We start from the raw sequence: 22491 nt of genomic DNA, 5'->3' as shown, positions 1-22491 counted from the left end.
GATACAGTAATAAATGACCACAGTAATCTAGTACATGACAAACCCAAAGATCCAAGTTTTTGGAACAAGAACTCATTATCTGACAAAAACTGTTGGGAAAACTGAAAAAATGATATGAAGAAACTAGGTATAGACCAATATCTCACATCGTATACCAAGATAAAGTCAAAATGGGTACATGATTTATGTAGAAAGGATGATAACATAACCAAATTAGAATACCAAGGAAAAAACTACCAGTCAGATAGACAGATGATGACAGAATAGAAGATCAAAGAGAAGAGAAAGAACATTATAAAATAGGTAATTCTGATTATGTAAAATTTAAAAGGTTTGCAAAAAGAAAACCAATGCAAGCAAAATGAAAAGGAAAGCAGAAAACTGGGAAAAAATATTCTGCAACAAGTATCTCTGAAAAAGGCCTCATTTCTAAAATATATAGATAGCCAAATAAAATTTATAAAAAATATAAGTCATTCTCCAAATGATAAATGGTCAAAGGTTATGAACAGGCAGTTTTCAAACAAAGAAAACAAAGATATCTATAGGCATGTGAAAAAAATTCTCTAAATTACCACTGATTAGAGAAATGCAAATTAAAACAACTCCGAGATATCACTTTACATCTATGAAAATGGATAATATGACAAGAAAGGAAAATGATGGACGTTGGACAGGATGAAAGAAAACTGGAACAATAATACACTGTTGGTGGAACTGTGAACTGATCCGACCATTCTGGGGAGCAATTTGGAAGTATGCTGAAAGGGCAACCAAACTGTACATAGCCTTTGATCCAGAAATACCACTGTTAGTTCTATATCCCAAAGATATACAAAAAAGAGGAAAAGGACCTATTTGTACAAAAATATTTATATCAGCTCTTTTTGTAGTGGCTAAGAATTTGAAATTGAAGGGATGCCCATGAATTGGGAAATGGCTAAACAAGCTGTGGTTTATGATTGTGATGGAATATTATTGTGGAATAAGAAATGACAAGTGGTATGATTTCAAAAAACCTGAACAGATTTACATGAACTGATGCAAAGTGAAGTGTGCAGAATGAGGAGAACAATGTGCACAATATTTTACAATGAAGAATTGTGAATGACTTAGCTATTTTCATCCCAGGCAACCCCAAAGATTTATAATGAAATATACTATCTGCCTCTAAAGAATAAAATAATATTGTTTGAATACAGACTGAAGCATGCAATTTTTCCCTTTCTTTAATATTTTTTCTTTTATTCAAGTCTTTGTGTACAAATTGACTAACATAGAAATGTTTTACATGATTGGACATGTATAACCTATATCTGATTGTTTACCATCTGAGGGACAGGAAAGAGGAAATAAAGGGAGAATTTGGAGTTCAAAACTTTAAAAAATTTTTTTTAAATTGTTTTAGGTAATCATCTTTAAAATACTAAGAGGGGTGGAGCCAAGATGGTAGAGAAAAAGGCAGAGACTCATCTGAGCCTCTCCAAATTTTTTATTTTATTAAATATTTTATTATTATTAAATATTATTAATTAAAATTATTAAATATTAAATAATGCCATAAAACAAATTCTGTAATGGCAGAACCCCCAAAAGGAAGGGGCGAAGCAATTTTCTAGCCCAAGACAACAGCAAGAAGACAGTCAGCAGGAAAGATGTGTTGCACCTTGGTGAGAGAGGAGTGCAGTTTCATGGAGGCCCAGTCAGCTTAGACCAGGCCCAAGCAAACCCAGAACAGACCTCAGGGCAACTGAGCCACTTGCAGCAGTGGCAGTTTGCAAACTTCTCAGTCCACAGACTCCAAAAACAATTTAGAAGGTTGGCAGGAAAAGTCTGTCATACGCGGGTGAGAGTGGAGCCCAGAATAGCTAAGGCCAGCACAGGCCTGGCCCCCGCAAACCAGGAGCAGGCCTTGAGAGTGACTGAATCAACAGCAGCAGCTGTTCTGGGGCTCTCAGCCCACAGATGGTAAGAATGACCAATAACTTGTTAGAAGGAGATTACAGGGGTCTTTTTGCTAGTATTGAGGCAGGACTCTGTTGCTTTGCTCATACTTGGATGCTGGTAGTCCTGGGTATCAGTCCCAGGATGAGGAGGAACACTAGCATAGCAGAGCTTGCAGCTGCTCTGGAAGGGGGGACCCTCCTCACAATTCCAGGGCAGAAAAGAGTGCTCGTGGTCATTCATAGATGAGAACACAGGCCAGGAGATGAGTAAATAACTTACTTCTCCTTAGATCATACCACCTTGGAAGAACTGAAAACTTACAGGTCTCTAGAAGTATCTTTGAAAACAGCTGCACAAAAAACCTGAAGCTTTGGACAGTGTGCCCTCCAAGAAATAGACTGGGAAAATGAACAAACAACAGAAAAAAAATTTATTATAGAAAGTTATTATGGTGACAAGGAAGATCAAAACACACACTCAGAAGAAGACAACAAAGTCAAAGCTCCTACATCCAAAGCCTTCAAGAAAAATAATAATTGGTCTCAGGCCAAGGAAGAGTTCAAAAAGGACTTTGAAAATCAAGTAAGAGAGGTAGAAGAAAAATTAGGAAGAGAAACGAGAGTGACGCAAGAAAATCATGAAAAATGAGTCAACACCTTTCTAAAAAAAAAATACTGAAAAAAATAACACCTTAAAAAACCAGACTAATCCAAATGGCAAAAGAGGTCCCAAAAGCCAAAGAGGAGAAGAATGTCTTAAAAAGTGGAATGGGCCAAATAGGAAAGAAGGTCCAAAAGCTCATTGAAGAAAAAAATTCCTTAAAAATTAGAATGGAGGAAATGGAAGCTATGGATTCTATGAGAAATCAAGAAACAATCAAACAAAACCAAAAGAATAAAAATAGGAAACAATGTAAAATATCTCATTGGAAAAACAACAGACCTGGAAAATAGATCCAGGGGCCATGATTTTAAAATTATTGGACAACCTGAAAGCCATGATTAAAAAAAAAAGAGCCTAGACATCATCTTTCAAGAAATTATCAAAGAAAACTGCCCTGATATCCTAGAACCAGAGGGGAAAATAGAAATTGAAAGAATCCACCAATCACCTCCTGAAAGAGATCCCAAAATGAAAACTTCCAGGAATATTATAGCTAAATTGCAGAGTTCTCAGATTAAGGAGAAAAAACTGCAAGCAGCCAGAAAGACAATTTAAGTTTTGTGGAGCCACATTCAGGATAACACATGATTCAGCACTTTCTACATCAAGGGATTACAAGGTTTGCAATATGATATTCCAGAGGGCAAAGGAGCTAGGATTACAACCAAGAATCACCTACCCAGCAAAACTGAGTATCATGCTCCAAGGCAAAATATGGATATTCAACAAAATAGAGGACTTTCAAGCTTTCTCAGTGAAAAGACAAGACCTGAAGAGAAAATTTGACTTTCAAACAGAAGAATCAAGAGAAGCATGAAAAGGTAAACAAGAAAGAGAAATCCTAAGGGACTTACTAAAGTTGAACTGTTTTGTTTACATTCCTACATGGAAAGATGATGTGTATAATTCATGAGACCTTTCTCATTATTAGGGTAGTTAGAAGAAACATATAAAGACAGAAGGCACAGGTGTGAGTTGAATATGAAGGGAAGATATCTAAAAAATAAAATTAGGGAAAGACTTTGTTTCAACAATCCTGCTAGCAGCTGCTGTGGGGGTGTAAAACCAACAACAACTAGCTCACAGAATGCTGCAAGCCCAGGTTATTTTGATCTGCTTTACTAAGGAAAGCAATATTAAGAGGTTAACAATCTTACTTTAATCCAACATACAAATATCATTCACTCAGCTCAGGGGGAAAAGCCATCACCCAGAGCTTCAGAGCAAATGCAAACAAATTATGAACATCAACAGACCAAATACAATTCATAGTTACCAAGAAAACCACCAACATCTGAGTTCAGCTGGAAGGCCCTTAGAGCAGCTGCCCAGAGTCCCGCACCTCCAGGAGTGAGAGCCTTAAGCAAATACCTCTGTCTTTCCTTTTTACGTACTCTTTAACTGTCATCAAATGTCATCCAAGTGACCAGAACTTAAGCTCTGGTCTTAGCAACTCCCCTTGGGACCCACATGACGTAAAATGGTCACAAAAATGCAGCTTAAACCCACATGGTCTAAAAAGCCTCTGATATCACAAACATGTCACTCAAACCCATGTAAACTAGGCTTTCCCTCGAGGCAAGGAGGTCATCCAGGACTCCTAATTTAATCAAGGAAACAAAGGCCAAACTCTTCAAGGGCACTTGGCTGAATAATCGCTAAGAGCCCATCTTGATTCCCAATACATACCTGCATGAGCTGATGCAAAATGAACTGTACTATGTACAAAGTAAAATGAATCAGCTATTCTCAGCAATACAATGATCCAAGACAGCTCTGAAGGACTTATGATGAAAAATGCTCCCTAACCCCAGAGAAAGAATTGATGGTGTCTAAATACAGATAGAAACATACTTTTTTTACTTTATTTTTCTTGAGGAATTTTTTCTTGTCCATGTTTTATTTCATAACATGACTATTATGGATATGTTTTGCATGACTACACATGTATAACCTATATCAAACTGCTTGCCTTCTCAATGGTAGAGGGGGGAGGGAGAAAGGAAGAGAATTTAGAACACAAAGTTTTTAAAAATGTTAAAAACTGTTTTTTCAAATAACTAGGGGAAAACAAAAATGCTAAATAAAAGCTTAAAATTCTTTTAAAAAGGCAAGAAAGAGCTTTTACAGTGGTTATGGTGGTGAAAATGGGGGACGTGATGGAGAATGCTTGAACTTTACTTTCCTCAGAATTGACTTAAAGAGGGAATAACATACACACACAATTGGGTATAGAAATCTATTTTACCCTACAGGAAATTAAGAGGGGATGGAGATAAGAGAAGGGGGAGGGGTGATAGAAGGGAGGGTATATTGGGGGAAGAGTTAGTCAGAAGTGAAACACTTTTGAGAGGGGACAGGGTGAAAGGAAAAAGAACTGAATAAATGGGGAAACAGGATGGAGAGAAATACAGTTAGCAATCATAACTGTGAAAAAAAATTTGAAGCAAGTTTCTGTGATAAAGGCCTCATGTCTTAAATATAGAGAAATGAGTAAAATTTATAGAAATAAGAGCCATTCCCCAATTGACAAATGATCAAAAAGTAGGCACAGTCAGTTTTCAGATAAAAGTAATCAAAGCTATCTATAACCATTTAAAAATGCTCTATAACACTATTGATTGAAAAAATGCAAATCAAACCAATTTTGAGGCACTACCTCATACTTATTAGACTGGCTAATAGGACAAAAGAGGAAAATGACGAATGCTGGAGGGCATGTGGGAAAATTGAGACACTAATGCACTGTTTGTGAAGTTGTAAACTAATTCAACCATTACATCGAGCAATTTGGAACTATGCCCAAATATTTACTACAGTTCTTTCTGGTGACAAAGAATTGGTGAACAGCTGAACAAGTTGTGCTATATGATTGTGGTAGAATGCTATGGTGCTATAAAAATTGATGAGCCAGATGCTCTCAAAAAACTTGGAAAGACTTACCTGAACTGATGCAAAATGAAACGAAAAAAACCAGGAGGACACTGTACACAGTCAACAGCAATAATGTAAGATGATTAACTGTGAATTACTTGGATATTCTCACAATACAATAATCCAAGACAACTCTGAAGGACTTATGATAAAAAAAAATACCATGGAGAGAAAACTGATGGAGTCTGAATACAGATTGAAGCATATTTTTTTACTTTATTTTTGGAGGGTTTTTATTTTGTTCTATGTTTTATTTCATAACATGACTATTATGGATATGTTTTGCATGACTACACATGTATAACCTATATCAATTGCTTGCCTTCTCAATGAGGGGAGTAGGGAGAAAGGGAGAGAATTTGGAACTCAATTTCAAAAATGAATGTTGAAACTAGTTTTTCCGTGTAATTGAGGGAAAAAAATAATAAAAACAAAAAAGTGTTTTAACATGTAACTGGGGGAAAATAAAACATATTTAGAAAATAAAATGACACTGTACTGGGGGAAAAAAGCACAAACCAAGAATAAGAGAATGATCCCAAAACATCTACAAGCAAAGCCTCAAAGGAAAACACAGCCTAAAGCCAAATTCAACTAGAATTCCTGGAAGAGAAAAAGAGTTAAAAAGAAATGAGTTACAGAAGAAACAAAACTCGAGAGGTAATTAATAACTTGGCTCAAGAGGAATAATATCTTACTTGAATAACCAGCTCCCTGAAACAATGGAATGGAACAAATAGAAGCTATTGACAGAAATAGAAAGAGAAGAAGGAGGAGAAAGGAAGGCGAAGGAGAAGGAGGAGGAGGAGGAGGAGGAGAAGGAGGAAGAGGAGGAGGAGAAGGAGAAGGAGGAGGAAGAGGAGAAGGAAAAGGAGGAAGAGGAAGAGGAGGAATAGTTAGTGATTCCTTGAGACATCAAATAATATTAGTGTAAATAATAAATAAAGTACAAAGACTGAAAAAACAGAAGAAAATAAAACATCTTATGGCATAAGCAAATGACCTAGATAAAAGACCAAATAGCAAAAACTAAAGACTAATTGGACTATCTAAAAGCCATAACCAAAAAAATAAAAACCTAAACATTTCAAATTACAAAAAATTTCCCAGATCTCTTAGAACCAGAATGTAAAATAAAAATAGAAAGAATGCTTCCACAAAATATTCTAAACAGACACATGACCTTAATATTAGAAATAATGCAACAAAAAAATTAAAAGAGATCAAATAACTCTCATAGCTTTAGACAGGAGATACATTCTTTCTTTTTATTTGTTTTATTTTTAATTTACAACATGCAGTTCCACAAGTTTTTGAGTTCTAAATTTTCTCCCCCTCCTCCCCAAGATGGCACACAATATGATATAGGTTTTACATATGCCTTCACATTAAACTTATTTAAACAATAGTCAAATTGTAAAGAAGAATTATAACCAATGGAATGAACTATGAGAAAGAGGAAACGAAACCAAAAAAGAAGAAAAAAAAAGAGAGCAAATAGTTTGCCTCAATCTGCATTCAGACTCTGTAATTCTTTGGATGTGGATAGCTTTTTCCATCATGAGTCTTTTGGAGCTGTCTTAGAACCTTGTATTGCTGAGAAGAGCCAAGTCTATCAAAGTTATGTACCATGTCTCTGTAATCATGTATAGTGTTCTCCTGGTTCTGCTCCCCTCACTCAGCATCAGATCATGAAGTTCTTTTCAGGTTATTATGAAGTCCCTCTGCTTGTCACTTCTTATAGCACAATAGTATTCCATTAATATACCACAACTTGTTTAGCCATTCCCCATTTGATGAGCATCCTCTTGATTTCCAATTCTTTGCCACCATGCATCCTTAATCAAACAAGGGATAAAGCCTATTAAAAAAAGAAATAGGTAACTTTAATTACATGAAACTGAAAATCTTCTTCCCAGAAGAAATATTAATGTACCTAGAACAGAAGCCATCAAACTAGAAAAGCCTTATCAAGTTACTCTCATAAGGGTTTGATATACAAAAATACAAAAAATTAACATATGTATGTGTATGTGTATACACACACACACACACACACACACACACACACAACATATACATAACCAAAAACTATTCCCTAAATAGGTAAGTGGTCAAAAGATAGGAACAAACAGTCCTGGAACAAACAGTCCTTAAACCAACAATTGCAAACTATTAACAACAACATGAAAGAATACTCTGAATCACTAATAATAAGAGAAACGCAACTCAAAATAATGATGACATTTTACTTTATACCCTACAAATTGGCAAAGATTATGAAAGATAGGAATAGTCAGTGTTGGAATAGTTGTAGGAAAATAGCACAATGGTGGTACATGGTTGGTGGAGCTGTATACTGATACAACCATATTTAAAATCAATTTGGAATTGCTAAGGAAGGGACTAAAAGGTTTTTACCCTTTGGCCCAGAAATTCATTTCCTGGACTTATACTTCAAGGAGGCCAAGAAGAAAGTCTCAATATACACCAAAATACTGATATCAGCACTTTCTCTGAGAGCAAAAATTGGAAACAAAATAGACGCTCATTGATTGGAGAGCTAAACAAATTGTGGTACACAAATGTTGTAAGAAATGACTGTAAAGTCAATCAATAAGTGAAAAGATCTTTCCCATCCATTGAATAGGCTTCAGGTGAGACTCCAGGTGGGTCCAACCAAGGGAGGTCTGATTATATCTTTGCTCCTAAGTAGGTCCCAAACCCCTACTTACTGGGTGCTAAGCCAATGTGGGCATGAAGCCCTCAGGGCCCTAAGGGGAGTTGCTAAGACCAGAACCAATGGTATGTGCCTAAGTTCTGGTCAATCAGATGATGTTCTAGCTTTTAGTTGGATCAGATGATAGCCAAGGACTGTATAAAAAGAGAGAACAGAGCTTGGAGAAGCAGATGTGGCAGAAGCAGGAGAAGGAGGAGCAGCAGAAGCAGAACCAGCAGAAGCTGGAGCAGTAGAAGCTGGATGAGCAGAAGCCAAGGAGCAGGAGAAGCTGAAGCAGCAGATGCTGAAGAAGTTGAGAAACTAAAGAAGCAGCAGAGGCTGGAGAAACTGAGGATGAGGAGGAGCAGAAACTGATGACTGAGGACTGAGAATGGGGCAGAGAGCTGAGAGTCAGCTTCCAGAGAGTACGGATTGGAGGGTGCTGAGCAGGGGCTTGGAACTTGTGAGTAATATTCTTACAGGAGGGCCCTAGTATTGGGGGAAGCACAATTATGGCTTGGCTTGCTGCCATAATATTTTTCTGTAACCTCCTGGTCACTGTGGTGAGATGTGCGAATTGGTTTTAGAAGGTTCTCGCCACAATATCGAATTGGGGGCATTGGTACTTAGGTCTGGTCCTTTGGAGTTTAAATAAATGATTTAATTCTTCTGCCTTGTACTTAGAGAATTATTTATATCCTGCAATTCTGAACAATTCAGTCATGCTCATGGTCCTCTTCGAACTTTGCTTTAATGATATAATGAATGATGTGATGAATATAGAAGCATGGAAGGATCTATATGGAATTATTCAAATGAAGAAAGTAGAGCCAAGAAAAAATACACAAATAATTACAACAATATAAACCAAAAGAATAACTACACACACACACACACACACACACACACACACACACACACAGAGCATCTTGCAAAACTATAAAGAAGCATGGATTGAAAAGAGAGATATGAAAAGACTCTCCCACTTCACCTCTTTGCAGAGGTGAGAGGTCTACAAATTTTCAGACTTTTTTGGAATATTTTATTGTCTATTATGACTTTCTTCTTTTTCTCTTTGAAAAATAATGTTTGTTACATGGTATGACTCTCTGGGAGGGTGGAGATTACTGGGAGAAACTACAGTGATTTTTCAAAAAAATCAAATACATCAATAAAAGCTTATTTAAAAAAGAAGTTTTGGAATAGCTGCTATGAGGAAAAGAATAGTGAGGGAAGAGTGAGAATAGTGGGGTGTAAAAGCATTACTTTGAAGCACTACAGGCTGAGCTGAGGTTATATAATATACATTTATAGTGGACTTAACACAGTTTTTTGATGGCAGCAAGTCATGCACGTCACAGAATCTTTTTGTATAATCTTAAAATATGTATAGGTGACATTTTGTTTTTGACAATCTTTAAAGGTGCATTTTGTTCACAATAAAATGATTTTTTTAGAAATACTAATAAAAGATTCTGCTTCCAGGAGCCAAGATGGGAGAGCAAGAAGTAAGTCACTCTCACCCTCCCTTATTGACCTCTGAAATCTCAGAAAATATACTCCAGGAAAAACCCTGGAACAACTGAGACAGCAGAAAGACAAGGTGCAGCAATCTTTCAGCCCAGGAAGCTTGGGGGATTAATGGGAAAGGCCCGTCTTGCTCTGGGGGTGGGGGGACACTACAGGATGCAAAGCACCCTAGCAAGTCCTACCTCAGCAAACCAGGGGGAGATACTGAGTGCCAGGGTGGTGGAGCAAGCAAGTGACAACAGCAGGACCCCCAAGTGCCTTGGCACAGGCAGGGGAACCAGTAGGCCCCAGCTCCAAAAACCACCACATGTGCTGGTGTTCTCCAGCAGCCAAATCTCCCAGTGCTTCAGCACAACTCCAGGAAGCACAACTCCAGGAAGCACAACTCCAGAAGGCACAGCTCCAGAAGGCACAGCTTCAGCCTGCCAGATATCTTCCAGCAGCCAAACAATAAAGTGCATCGCTCAGGTGACCAGGCACCCCCCAGGGGCCAGACTCCCAACTCCCACCCTAAGAGCTCCAGTATTGCTGACCCTAGCTTAGCACCAGGTAAGCTGCCAAACCCCTACAGTCTCCAGCTGCCAGCACCTGAGACCCTAGCACACAAAGACAGTGACCAGGACCTGGGCTCCTAGCACAAGAAGCTTGGGTCAGTGCCCCTTGTGCTCCAGCAGGAGAGCTCAACTCTAAAAGCCAGGAATTAAGCAAACATCATGAGCAAAAAGCAGAAATGGACAATGGCCACAGATTCTTAGGGAAGATCAAGACACAAATTCACAAAAGGACAACATTGTCAATATACCCATATCTGAAACCTCAAAGGGGAATATGAACTGGTCTCAAGCTCCAAAAGCCTTCTTGGAAGAGCTCAAGAGAGATTTTAAAAGTCAAATAAAAGAGAGAGAAGAAAACTTGGGAAAAGAAATGAGAGGTATGGAAGAGAGAGTCAGTAACTTGGAAAAGGAAGGACAAAAATTGACTGTAGAAAACAAGTCCTTAAAAAGTAGAATTGGCCAAATGCAAAAGAAAACACAAAAATTCAGTGCAGATAACTCCTTAAAAAGCAAAATGGGACAAACAGAAAAGGAGGTACAAAATCTACTAGAAGAAAACAATTTGTTAAAAATTAGAATTGAGCAAGTATAAGCTGATGACTCTATGAGATATCAAGAATCAGTCAAGCAGAAACAAAAGAATGGACAAACAGAAGAAAATGTAAAATACCTCATTGGTAAAAACAACTGACCCGGAAAATAGATTCAGGAGAGACAATTTAAAAATTATTGGTTTACCTGAAAACCATGATGAAAATAAAAGCCTGGACAGCATCTTTCAGGAAATCAAGAAAAACTTCCCTGAAGTCCTTGAGCCAGAAAGTAAAATAGTCATTGAAAGAATCCACAAATCACTTCCTGAAAGAGGTCCCAACTTGAAAATGCTGAGTAATATTATAGCCAAATTCCAAAATTACCAGGTCAAAGAGAAAATACTGCAATCAGCCAGAAAAAAAACAACTTAAATATCATGGAACTACAGTCAGGATTATGCAGGACCTTGCAGCTTCTACATTAAAAGATTGGAAGGTGTGGAATACAGTATTTCATAAGGCAACAGAGATTGGATAAGGATCAACTACCCAGCAAAGGAAGAAGCAGAAAGATACACACAGAGTAAAGGTAAAAGACTGGAGTAAATATATTATGCTTCAGCTGAAGTAAAAAAAAAAAGTAGGGGTAACAATCCTGATCTCAGACAAAGCAAAAGCAAAAATAGATCTAAGTAAAAGAGAGAAACTAAATCCTGATAAAAGGTACTGTGGACAATGAAGTAACACCATTACTAAACACATATGCATATTATTCAATGAAATAGGGGACTTCTGAACCTTCCTGATGAAATGACCTGAGCTCAACAGAAAAACTGATCTTCAAATACAAGACTCAAGAGGCATAAAAAGGTAAATAGGAAAGAAAAAAAAAACAACATGTTATTAATAAAAGCAAACTGTTTAGAACCCTACAAAGGAAGATGACACTTGTAACTCTGGAGAACTATATTGTTATTACACCATTTAAAGGGGGTACATATAGACAGAGGGCGTGGGTATAAGCTGACTTTGATATTACAATAAAAAATGTAATTAGGTGGTGAAAAGGGATTGTACTGGGAGAAGAGGAAAGGAGGAGACAGACAAGTGTAAATTACATCATATGAAAAATCACAAAAACTGATTTCAGCAGAGGGAAAGAAGAGAGGGAAATGAGCATTGTTTGAACCTTACTCTCATCAGATTTGGCTCAAAAAGGGAATAAAAGTTAGGTATAGAAATCTAACTGACCATATAGGAAGTTGGAGAGGAAAGGGGAAAGAAAAGGGAGGGAGTGGATAGAAGGGAGGGAAGAAGTAGTAAGGGAAAAGGGAAAGAAAAGACAGGGGACTGATAGAAGGGAGGGCAGACTAAGGGAGGCAGTAGTCAAAAGCAAAACTCTAGTGAGGAGGGAAAGGGAGAAAGGAGAGAAAAGCATAAACAGGGTAGAAGGAAATAGAGTGAAGAGAAAGAAACAGACAGTAATCATAACTGTGAATGTGAATGGAATGAACTCTCGCATAAAATGGAAGAAGATAGCAGCATGGATCAAAAACTATAATTCTACAATATGTTCTTTACAAGAAACATATTTGAAACAGGGGGATACACACAGGGTAAAGGTAAATGGCTGGAGTAGAATATATTATGCTTCAGCTGAAGTAAAAAAAAGCAGGGGTAGCAATTCTGATCTCTGACAAAGCAAAAGGAAAAATAGATCTAAGTAAAAGAAGGAAACTAAATCCTGATAAAAGGTACCATAGACAATGAAGTAATGTCATTACTAAACATATATGCACCAAGTTGTATAGCATCCAAATTCTTAGAGAAATTAAGGGAGTTATAGTAAGAAATAGATAACAAAACTCAACCTCCCCCTCTCAGAACTAGATAAACCTGACCAGAAAATAAATGAGAAAGAAGTTAAGGACATGAATAGAATTTTAGAAAAGTTAGACATGGTTGACTTCTGGAGAAAACTGAATGGGGAATATTTCACAGTGACACATGGCACCTACACAAAAATTGACCACATATTATGGCATAAAACCCCCAAATCCAATGAAGAAGGGCAGAAATGTTAAATGTATCTTTTTCAGATCATGATGCAACAAAAATTACGTGTAATAAAGGGTCATGGAAAGATAGACTAAAAATTAATTGGAAACTAAATAATCTAATCCTAAAGAATGAATGAATCAAACAGCAAATCATAGAAACAATCAATAACTTCATTCAAGAAAATTATAATGAGACAACATACTCATGTGATGCAGCAGAAGTGGTTCTTAGGGGAAGTTTTAGATCATGCTTACATGAATAAAATAGAGAAAGAAGAGTTCATTGAATTTGTCAAGGAACTAAAAAAAGCTAGAAAAATACCACATTAGAAATTCTGAAAACCAAAGGAGAGATTAATAAAATTGAAATTAAGAAAACTATTGAACTAATAAATAAAACTAAGAGCTGGTTTTATGAAAAAAATATAAATTAGGTAAACCTTTTGTTAATTTGATTTTTAAAAAAGAAAATCAAATTACCAGTATCAAAAATGAAAAGAGTGAATTCACTACCAATGAAGAGGAAATCAAAACAATAATTAGAAGCTATTTTGCAGAACTGTATGCCAATAAATTTGACAATCTTAGTGAAATGGATGAATATTTACAAAAATATAAATTGTCCGGATTAACAGAAAAGGAAATAAAGTACTTAAAGAACCTCATTTCAGAAAAAGAAATTGAACAAGCCATCAATGAACTCCCTAAGAAAAAATCTCCAGGGCCAGATTGATTTACAAGTGAGTTCTACCAAACACTTAAAGGACAATTAATTCTAAAACTATATAAATTATTTGGGAAAATAGGTGAAGAAGGAGTCCTACCAAATTCTTTGCATGATGCAAATATGGTTGCTGATACCTAAACTGGAAAGAGCCAAAAGAAAAAGAAAGTTATAGGCCAATTTCTCTAATGAATATAGATGCAAAAATTTCACATAAAACAGTACCATAGCATTTACAGCAACTTATGTCGAGGATAATACACTATGACCAGGTAGGATTTATAGAAGGAATTCAGGAATGGTTCAATATTAATAAAACTATCAACATAATTGACCATATCAAGAATAAAACTAACAGAAGTCATATGACTATGTCAATAGATACAGGAAAAGCATTTGACAAAATACAACAGGTATTCCCATTAAAAACACTAGAGAGCACAGGAATAAACAAAGTTTACCTTAAAATGATAAGTAGCATCTATCTAAAATCATCAGCAAGCATTATATGTAACAGGTATAAGCTAGAAGTACTTCCAATAATATCAGGGATGAAACAAGGATGTCCATTGTCACCACTGTTATTCAATATTGTACTAGAAATGCTAGTTTTAACAATAAGAGAAGAAAAAGATATCGAAAGAATAAGCAAAGAAGAAACAAAGCTAACACTTTTTGCAGATGATATGATGGTATGCTTATAGAATCCTAGAGATTCAAGTAAAAAAATTACTTGAAATAATAAACAACTTTAGCAAAGTTGCAGGATTTAAAATAAATGCACATAAATCATTGGCATTTTTGTATATCACTAACAAAACCCAACAGCAAGAGATACAAAGAGGAATTCCATTTAAAGTTACTGTAGATATTATAAAATATTTGGGAATCTACCTTCCAAAATAAACCCAGGAACTATATGAACACAATTACAAAACACACTTTTCACACAAAGTCAGATCTAAATAATTGGAACAGTATCAGTTGCTGATGGCCAAGCTAATATTTAAAAAATGACAATTCTATCTTAATTAAATTACTTTTTCAATGCCATACCATCAAACTACCAAAAATTATTTGATAGAGCTAGAACAAATCCAAAGACTTCAGGTTCTGGGATAAGAACTCTTTATTTAACAAAAACTGCTGGGAAAACTGGAAAATAGTACAGCATAAGCTAGGCATAGACCAACATCTTACACCCCATACTGAGGTAAAGTTAAAATGGGCGCATGATTTAGATATAAAGACTGATACTAAAAGCAAACGAGGAGAGCAAACTATTCAGTTTACCTGTCAGATCTATGGAGAAGTGAAGAATTTATGACCAAACAAGAGTTAGAGAACACTCTGAAATGCAAAATGGATAATTTTCATTACATTAAATTGAAAAGGTTTTGCACAAACAAAGCCAATGCAACCAAGATTAGAAGGGAAGTGGAAAACTGGGAAATAATTTTTACAACTAGTGTCTCTGATAAAGGCCTCATTTCTAAAATATATAGAGAAATGAGTTGAATTCATAAGAATGCAAGTCATTACCCAGTTAATAAATGGTCAAAGGATATGAACAGGCAAGTTTTCAGAGGAAGAAATTAAAGAGATCTATACTCATATGAAAAAAATGTTCTAAATCATTATTGATTACATAAATGCAAATCAAAACGACTCTGAGGTACCACATCATACCAATCAGATTGGCTAACATCACAAAACAAAAAAAGTGATAAATATTGGAGAAGATGTGGGAAAATTGGAACACTAATGCATTGTTGGTGGAGTTGTAAACTGATCTAACTATTCTGGAGAGCAATTTGGAACTATGCCCAAAGGGTTATAAAAATGTGCATACCCTTTGACCCAGTAATACCACTTCTAGGACTGTATCCCAAAGAGATCGTAAAAATGGGAAAAGGAGCCACATGGACAAAAATATTTATAGCAGCTCTTTTTGTGGTGGTCAAGAACTGGAAATTGAGGGGATGCCCATCAATTGGGGAATAGCTGAACAAGTTGTGGTATATGAGTGTAATGGAATAGTATTATGCTATAAGAAAGGATGAGCAGGCGGACTTCAGAAAAACCAGCAGAATATCGTACACTGTAACAGCCACCATTGTAGGATGACTGACCTTGATAGGCTTAGCTCTTCTCAGCAATGCAAAGATCTAAGACAACTCCAAAAGACTCACAATGGAAAATTTTATCCACATCCAGAGAAAGAACTTTGGAGTATGAATGCAGAGGGAAGCATACTATTTGCTCTCCTTTTCTTTTGTTTTTTTTTGTTTGTTTCTTCTTTCTCCTGGTTCCTCCCATTAGTTCTAATTCTTTACATCATGACTACTGTGAAAATGTTTAATATGAATGTATAAGTAGAGCCTATATCAGATTGCCTCCTGTCTTGGGGAGAGAGTAGAAGATGAGGGGGGAGAAAATTCAAAACTCAAAATCATATGGAAGTAAAAGTTGAAAACTAAAAATAAATTGATCATTAAAAAAATAAATAAAATATCAATAAGCAGAAGACCCAGGTGAATCTTTGAACAAAAGAGAGAACCTACTGGTTGTCTCCTGAAAGAAATTCCAAAATGAAAACTCTTAAGAACATTATAACCAAAGTCCAGAGCTTCCAGATTAAAAAATTTATAATGTAAACAGTCAGAAAGAAATGATTCAAATGCAGAGGACCAATAGTCTGAATCACAAAGAATTTGGCAGCCAGTATACCAAGGGAGAAGATAGCTTGGAATATGATATTCTAAAGGCAAAAGATATAGGCCTACAACTAAGAATAATCTACCCAACAGAACTGAATATAACCCTACCATGCAAAAAAAAAAAAAAGTCCTTTAATGAAAGAGAGAACTTTGAAGCATTACTGATAAAAAGACAAGAGCTGCTTAGAAACCCTGAAGTGCCAGCACAGGAATCAAGACAAACAAAAAGGTAGACTTGTGTAAACAATCATAAGGAACTAAATAAGGATCGACTGCATAAACTCGAATAAGGGGACATGATACGTGTCCCCTCTGAACCCTATCATCATCACGGGTCACAGAAGGAGTCTAATTAGACAGAAGATCTCGGAGAGGTTCTGTTAGGCCTTAGCTAGGGAAAAGGAGAGGAAGGTTAGGGGAAATTATCTCACATAATCAGATTGCACAAGTGGAAGTCTATATCTGAACTGGTTGTTCAAAGGAAGAAAAAATACACATGCACACACACACACACACACACACACACACACACACCCCAGAGTTGAGTCTATTAATACGTTTCACTCAACAGGAAAATAGGAAGGAGAAAAGGGAGAAAGAAGAATTAGAGGGAAGATAGATTAAAGGAGGAATTGAACCCAAACAAAACAAACTCCGAAGACGCATGAAAATATTCATAGTTGTTGTTAGGGGGTTTTTTTTGACATGGCAAAGAATTAAAAACTGAGAGGATGTCCATTAACTTGGCTGAACTACAGTAGATGAATGTGAAAATACTCATCTTATTGATATGGAAAGTCTGCCTTACATAAATTTAAGGAGAAAACATGTCATTTATGCAATAGAAAAAGAATGGAAAAAAGAAAGTATGATTGTGGGCAGAAAGATGTAGGGTGAAAATAGAGAAAAATAGGAAAAGCACGTAAAAATGAAGATGGGGGATGAGTGAAGAAAGAAAAGATAGGGAAAATAATTTAGAACCAGAAAAGCAGTTTAGAAGACCAGCCGTAAACTAGTCAAGTGGAAATAGGCCAGGCTAGAGACTTTAGGAAACGGTAGGAAACGGTTTAAGAAAAGTATAAGGGCCAAGGTGGGCTTGGTGATAAAGAGAGGAAAAAGAGGAAGAGACAGAAACATCGAAATAGGCTTGGTTATGGGAGAAACCTGAAAATCAAACAAGCTCACTAAAAGGGACGCAAGAGACAGGCCTGGCAAGAAGATCCAGGCTGAGCTGAGGGCTTGGTTAATAGTCATGATGTGGAGAAGACCTGAATGACTGAATGAGATAAAGGCAGTCCATGGGATGAGCTAAGATGGAGAGAGGTGAAATACTAGGGACAAAATGTTTAATATAGGGGTTTGGATCGTGCTTGTTTCGAGGAGTTTTCTCCACTACTAAACTTACCGATTCCGAGCCCCACGACAACTCGGCCCGATAACAGCGTTTCCTTATTCTGCGCCACCGACAGCACCACGGAGCCCGCAGTGAAGAGGGCACTAGCCAGCAGGATGGCGGCGCGGCGGCCGAATACGCCGTTGAGGGCCCCGCCGGCCAGTGCCGAGACGGCCGCTGCCCCCACAGTTCCAGACACCAGCAATTCCTGCCACAATGTGTCCAGGCTGAGCTGCCGCTTCAGCAGCAGCATAGCCCCGGACACCACTCCCGTGTCATAGCCAAACAGGAAGCCGCCCAGGGCTGAGAAGACTGACACAACGTAGACGAAGGAAGGGGTCTCGTTCTGCTGGAATTGCAGCCGCGCCGCCCGCTCCAGATCTCCGCTGTTGCCAAGGTAGGTGCTGGAGCCCGGGCCAGGGCCACCATTCCCCTGCAAGCTGCAGAATGACTCGGTGGCAGCAATGAGGCTCTGTTCCCCAGAGGCGATGCCCGAGTCTAGATCCTGTTGCTTCCTCCGCCTCTCGCCCATAAGGCTGCTCAGGCTCCGCAGAGTGTACTCCACATTCTCGCCTGTCTTGCGGTTCATAGGGGAGCCTTCGACTTCCCCTGTGAGAGAGAAAACGAACCTCCAGAGCCGCGTATGTACAGCAGGTTAAGGAGCCTTAAGCAAAGCGAAGCCTCACAGCTGCTGCTGCTGCTGATGCCTCTGCGGCTGCCTCTTTCCCTCCTTTTCCTTTCTCCTCGGGAGCTCAATACGAACTCGGTACTCGCTACTGCTCCCGCCTGCCTTTTTCTTGTTTCCCAACTGCAGCTGCAGTTAACACTTAGGGAAATTGCTGCCAGCTAAGGAGGTACTGAAGCTTCAGAGCTGGAATACAAGAGGACGTGGAATTTGAGCTGGTCTCACACTCTCTGAAAACGACTCCCCCCAAGCTAGAGACCTGGCGCAGCTGGGCTGAAACGGGAGGCGGAGCCCCACTGGTCACATGTGGCAGTGGCAGTAGTTGGGAATGTTTGAGCTGTTCTGCCTCTGCTCATTAGCTGCCTTCCTGGTGGCAGCACCCAACTCTTACTCTGGCAAGTTGTGGAGCTACTGGGATTGTCCCTTTACATTGCCCAAGGAACAGGTGACAGATAAATTTAGACCTGCATTATACTGGCATTCGACATCTCTAGGACACTAGCAATAGCCTGTTGAGCTAGTGGATAAAAAGAAACTCTGTGTTCAGCTTCTCCCAAGTATGCTAACCTGAACCCTTTCGGGACAACCAGACTTTTGATTTGGGATTGTGAATTGGTTTTGGTGCAATCTAGAGCCCCACTGACATTCAATGGAGCAGGTTTCCAAAAGAAAATCGACTTGTATTGTTCACAGTCTGGTGGAAGGAAACCTCAAATCTCCCCTCAACTTCCTGGCCCCAGGTGTCCTGGGCTGGAAAGCGTCTGAGGAAAAATGTCTTGGCTTGGCACTGATGGTGGATTCTTTTTTTTTTTTTTTTTTTTTTTGCTTCGCCAAGTGTTAATATCCTTTGAAAAAAGACTGAATTAGCTGACTAATGTTAGGACTACCCTGTTAATTGTGAATTATAGATGTAGGGGTGGGGAAACTGGCCAATGAGCCTTCGGTCCTAGAAGCATATACTGGTACCTTTGTTTCTTGCCAACTTATTGGAGGAGGAGGAAAATTGGTGAGCTTACTGTTGGAAATACATGATGAAGTGTAATGGTAGGACCCTGTCCTAATTCAGAGAATGCATAGATGTTCTTTGAATATTTCCTTTCACTCTTTCATTTCTTTCTAGACTCCTTCTGATTTTCTAGACTTCTTTCTCTATAATGCCACAGACATGTCACCTTGGAACTTCACCCTGACCCAGTGGCCTTCTCACCCTAGAAAAGCACTCATCCCCTACACACCCCTTTTTTCTTATTGGTAAGTTCTTTTTAGACACTCCCAGAGCACTCTTGGTAACACCCTATAGAATCCCATTTTGATTTCTCCTTCACTTGCTGATGACTACTTGTTCTGATATTCATTTGAGATTGTCCTTGGAGTAGTCATTGTGGAGAATCTGTCAGTCAACAAGTATTTGTTATATACCTACTATGTACCAGATCCTGTGCTAAAAACTTAGAGAGGTATACCATATTATTTCCTTCTACTCTACTATCTGACTGGTATCCCACATATGAACCTTTCAGCATTAAAAGTACAAAAATAAAAATGACCAAAGGATTGTACATGAAATTGTGAACTTCTGTTATGAATGATTTGTTTACTTTTCACTATGTACAGATTTTGATTTTTGGTTTATTTTATTTTGTTTTTGTACATAATGAGACTCTGGACTGACTCAACCCACATGTACACTACCAGACCAGTTCCCCTCAACCATGAACAGTTATACCTCCTTCTCAAATCTCTAGAGGAACTCTTGAGGGGCAATGGAGTACTTCTAAAGCTATAATCTCAAGGACCTATTCCTGTGTATTATCAATAACAACCACCAATGACTTCCGCCCAAATATCATTTGCTAGCGTATAACAACAATTTGGCTAGCAGTCGCTGTAGAGGTGTAAGACCCAACAAGACCAGCAACAAGAGCTGCCAGCACAGGTAATTTGATCTGCTTTTCTAAGGAAAGAAAGCAACTTTAAGGGGTTTACAATCTCACTTTAATCAAATATACATATATAACTCACTTAGATCAGGAGGAAGAGCCAGCACCCTGAACTTCAGAGCAAATACAAATAGAAATTACAAACATCAACAGACAGACCTTGTCTGATTCAAATCACAATTCATAGTTACCATGGAAGCATCAACATCTGGGTTCGTAAGTGGGGCGGGGCAGGGCAGTCCTTAACAATGGCTGTGCAGAGTCTCTTCAAGTCACACAACACTCTTCCAGTGAATGAGAGCCCATAGACAAAATGCTAACGTCGGAGTTTACACCCTGTTCAGATTGAAGGGCGTCACAACATGTGACTCAAACCCATGTGACCTAAAAGCCTCTGGTGTCACAAACATGTGACTGAAACCCATGTAAACTAGACTTTCCCTTGAGGTAAGGGGATCATCAAAGACCCCTGATTTAATCAAAGAAACAAAAGCTGGACTCAACAAGGGCACTTGATTAAATAAGTGCTCCAAAAGAGAAAACAGTAAAAAAAAAAAAAAAAGTCCCACCTTAATTACTGATACACGTTGCCAGTTTGTATCTTCTCAGTATCAATCAGTTGAAAACTTCTTGATATTGTTGAAAAACCATTAACATCAATTAGCTTTTGCAAAAGTATATTTAATGAGAAAATATAGCAAGAATAGAAGTATAAAAACATTCCCTTTCTACTAGAGTACAATCCCCTCTCTACTACTTTGGTCTCTGAGGAGAGTGAATTCAAATTAAAAGTGATAGCTACAATCACTTTTTCACCATTGAGTTCACTTCTGGGTATGACATAATTAATGAATGAGCTGTTCCCTTGCTTTCATGAAACGGTTTCTTGGCTGCCAGTATAATCCACTGCTGGTGGCCCAAGCAGGTCATTCATTGGAGCTAGCTCATTCCTGGGCTCAGCCAGGGTAAGGTGGATAAGAATGAAAGAATGAGAATGTCTGGTGGAGTAAAGACAGCAACACAGCTGATTTCTTCTAACATTTCCCTCTAAACTATTTTAAAATAATGCCTCAAATCAAATTTTGAAGCAGAGTCAACAAAAGGTCAGGCTGAGACATTTTCTAGCCTAAGACAATTTAGGAGGTCGGCAGGAGAGGTCTGTGACACTTAGTGGATGCCACAACAGAGGTAACAGCAGTTTCAGGAGCTCTCAGCCCAAAGGCAATAAGAGGTGTGGCGGTGGGGGTGGGGGAATCAGACAACTGGTCAGAAAGAGATTACAGGGGATCTTTTGAGGGTACTGGGCTCAGCTGGTGCTGATTGGCAACTCTATTGCCCATTTGCAGCTCTGGGTCATAGTTCCAGGGCAGAGAGGACCACTGGTGGTCAGTTACAAGGGCTCAGGGCCCCTCATCTCAAGTCCAAGGCAGGCAGGAGCACCAGCACTTGCAGCTGCAAGAAAGCAGGGGACCTGGTCACAATTCCAGGGACAAAAGCAGTGCTATATGCTTGCAGCTGCAAAAAGGGGTGCTACCTGGATAAAAACCAGATAACAGACAAGGAAAGCAGTAATGACTCTCTCTGGATCACACCACCTTGGAAGCACTAAAAACTTGCAGATCTCCCAGAACTACTTCTGAAAACAGCAGCATGAAAAAGCCTGAAGCTTAGGACAGTGCCTTCCCAACCTCATGTGAGTAGAGTCCAACTTTAACAAAATTTGAAGTCAAGAAATAGACTGGGAAAATAAGCCAACAACAGAAACAGAACTTGACCTATGATGGTGGCAAGAAAGACTCAGAAGGAGACTGAGGTGAAAAGAGCTACAAGAAAGGCCTCAAAGAAAAATGATAATTGAACAGAAGCCCAATAAGGATTCCTGGAAGAGTTAAAGATAACAAGATAAGAATATCTTATTATATATTATATTGTTATAATTATATTACAATATAATTATATCTAAATGAATATATAAAATATATAATATAACTATAATAATATATAATAATAAAGATAATAGTGGTAAAGGAAAAATTGGGGAAAGAAATGAGAGTGATGCAAGAATATTATGAAGAGAATTAAAAGCTTG

The 22491-nt window shown here is 38.0% G+C and overlaps 1 protein-coding gene across 1 annotated transcript in view; it reads right to left on the bottom strand.

Annotated features, from left to right (window-relative positions):
* Positions 1-18737, bottom strand: part of SLC2A13 (solute carrier family 2 member 13) — a 274941-nt gene extending 256204 nt beyond the window's left edge. The window contains exon 1 of the mRNA XM_036760016.1: positions 17790-18737. Coding sequence (XP_036615911.1) covers positions 17790-18366 — 577 coding nt within the window. The 5' untranslated portion in view covers positions 18367-18737. The remainder of the gene's footprint in view (positions 1-17789) is intronic.
* Positions 18738-22491: the final 3754 nt, after the last annotated feature.

Source organism: Trichosurus vulpecula, chromosome 5 (genome assembly GCF_011100635.1).
Source record: "Trichosurus vulpecula isolate mTriVul1 chromosome 5, mTriVul1.pri, whole genome shotgun sequence".
In the NCBI taxonomy this organism is placed as follows: Eukaryota; Metazoa; Chordata; class Mammalia; order Diprotodontia; family Phalangeridae; genus Trichosurus; species Trichosurus vulpecula.
The sequence above is the reverse complement of the archived record's forward strand: the minus strand, read 5'-3'. Positions and strand labels throughout refer to the sequence as shown.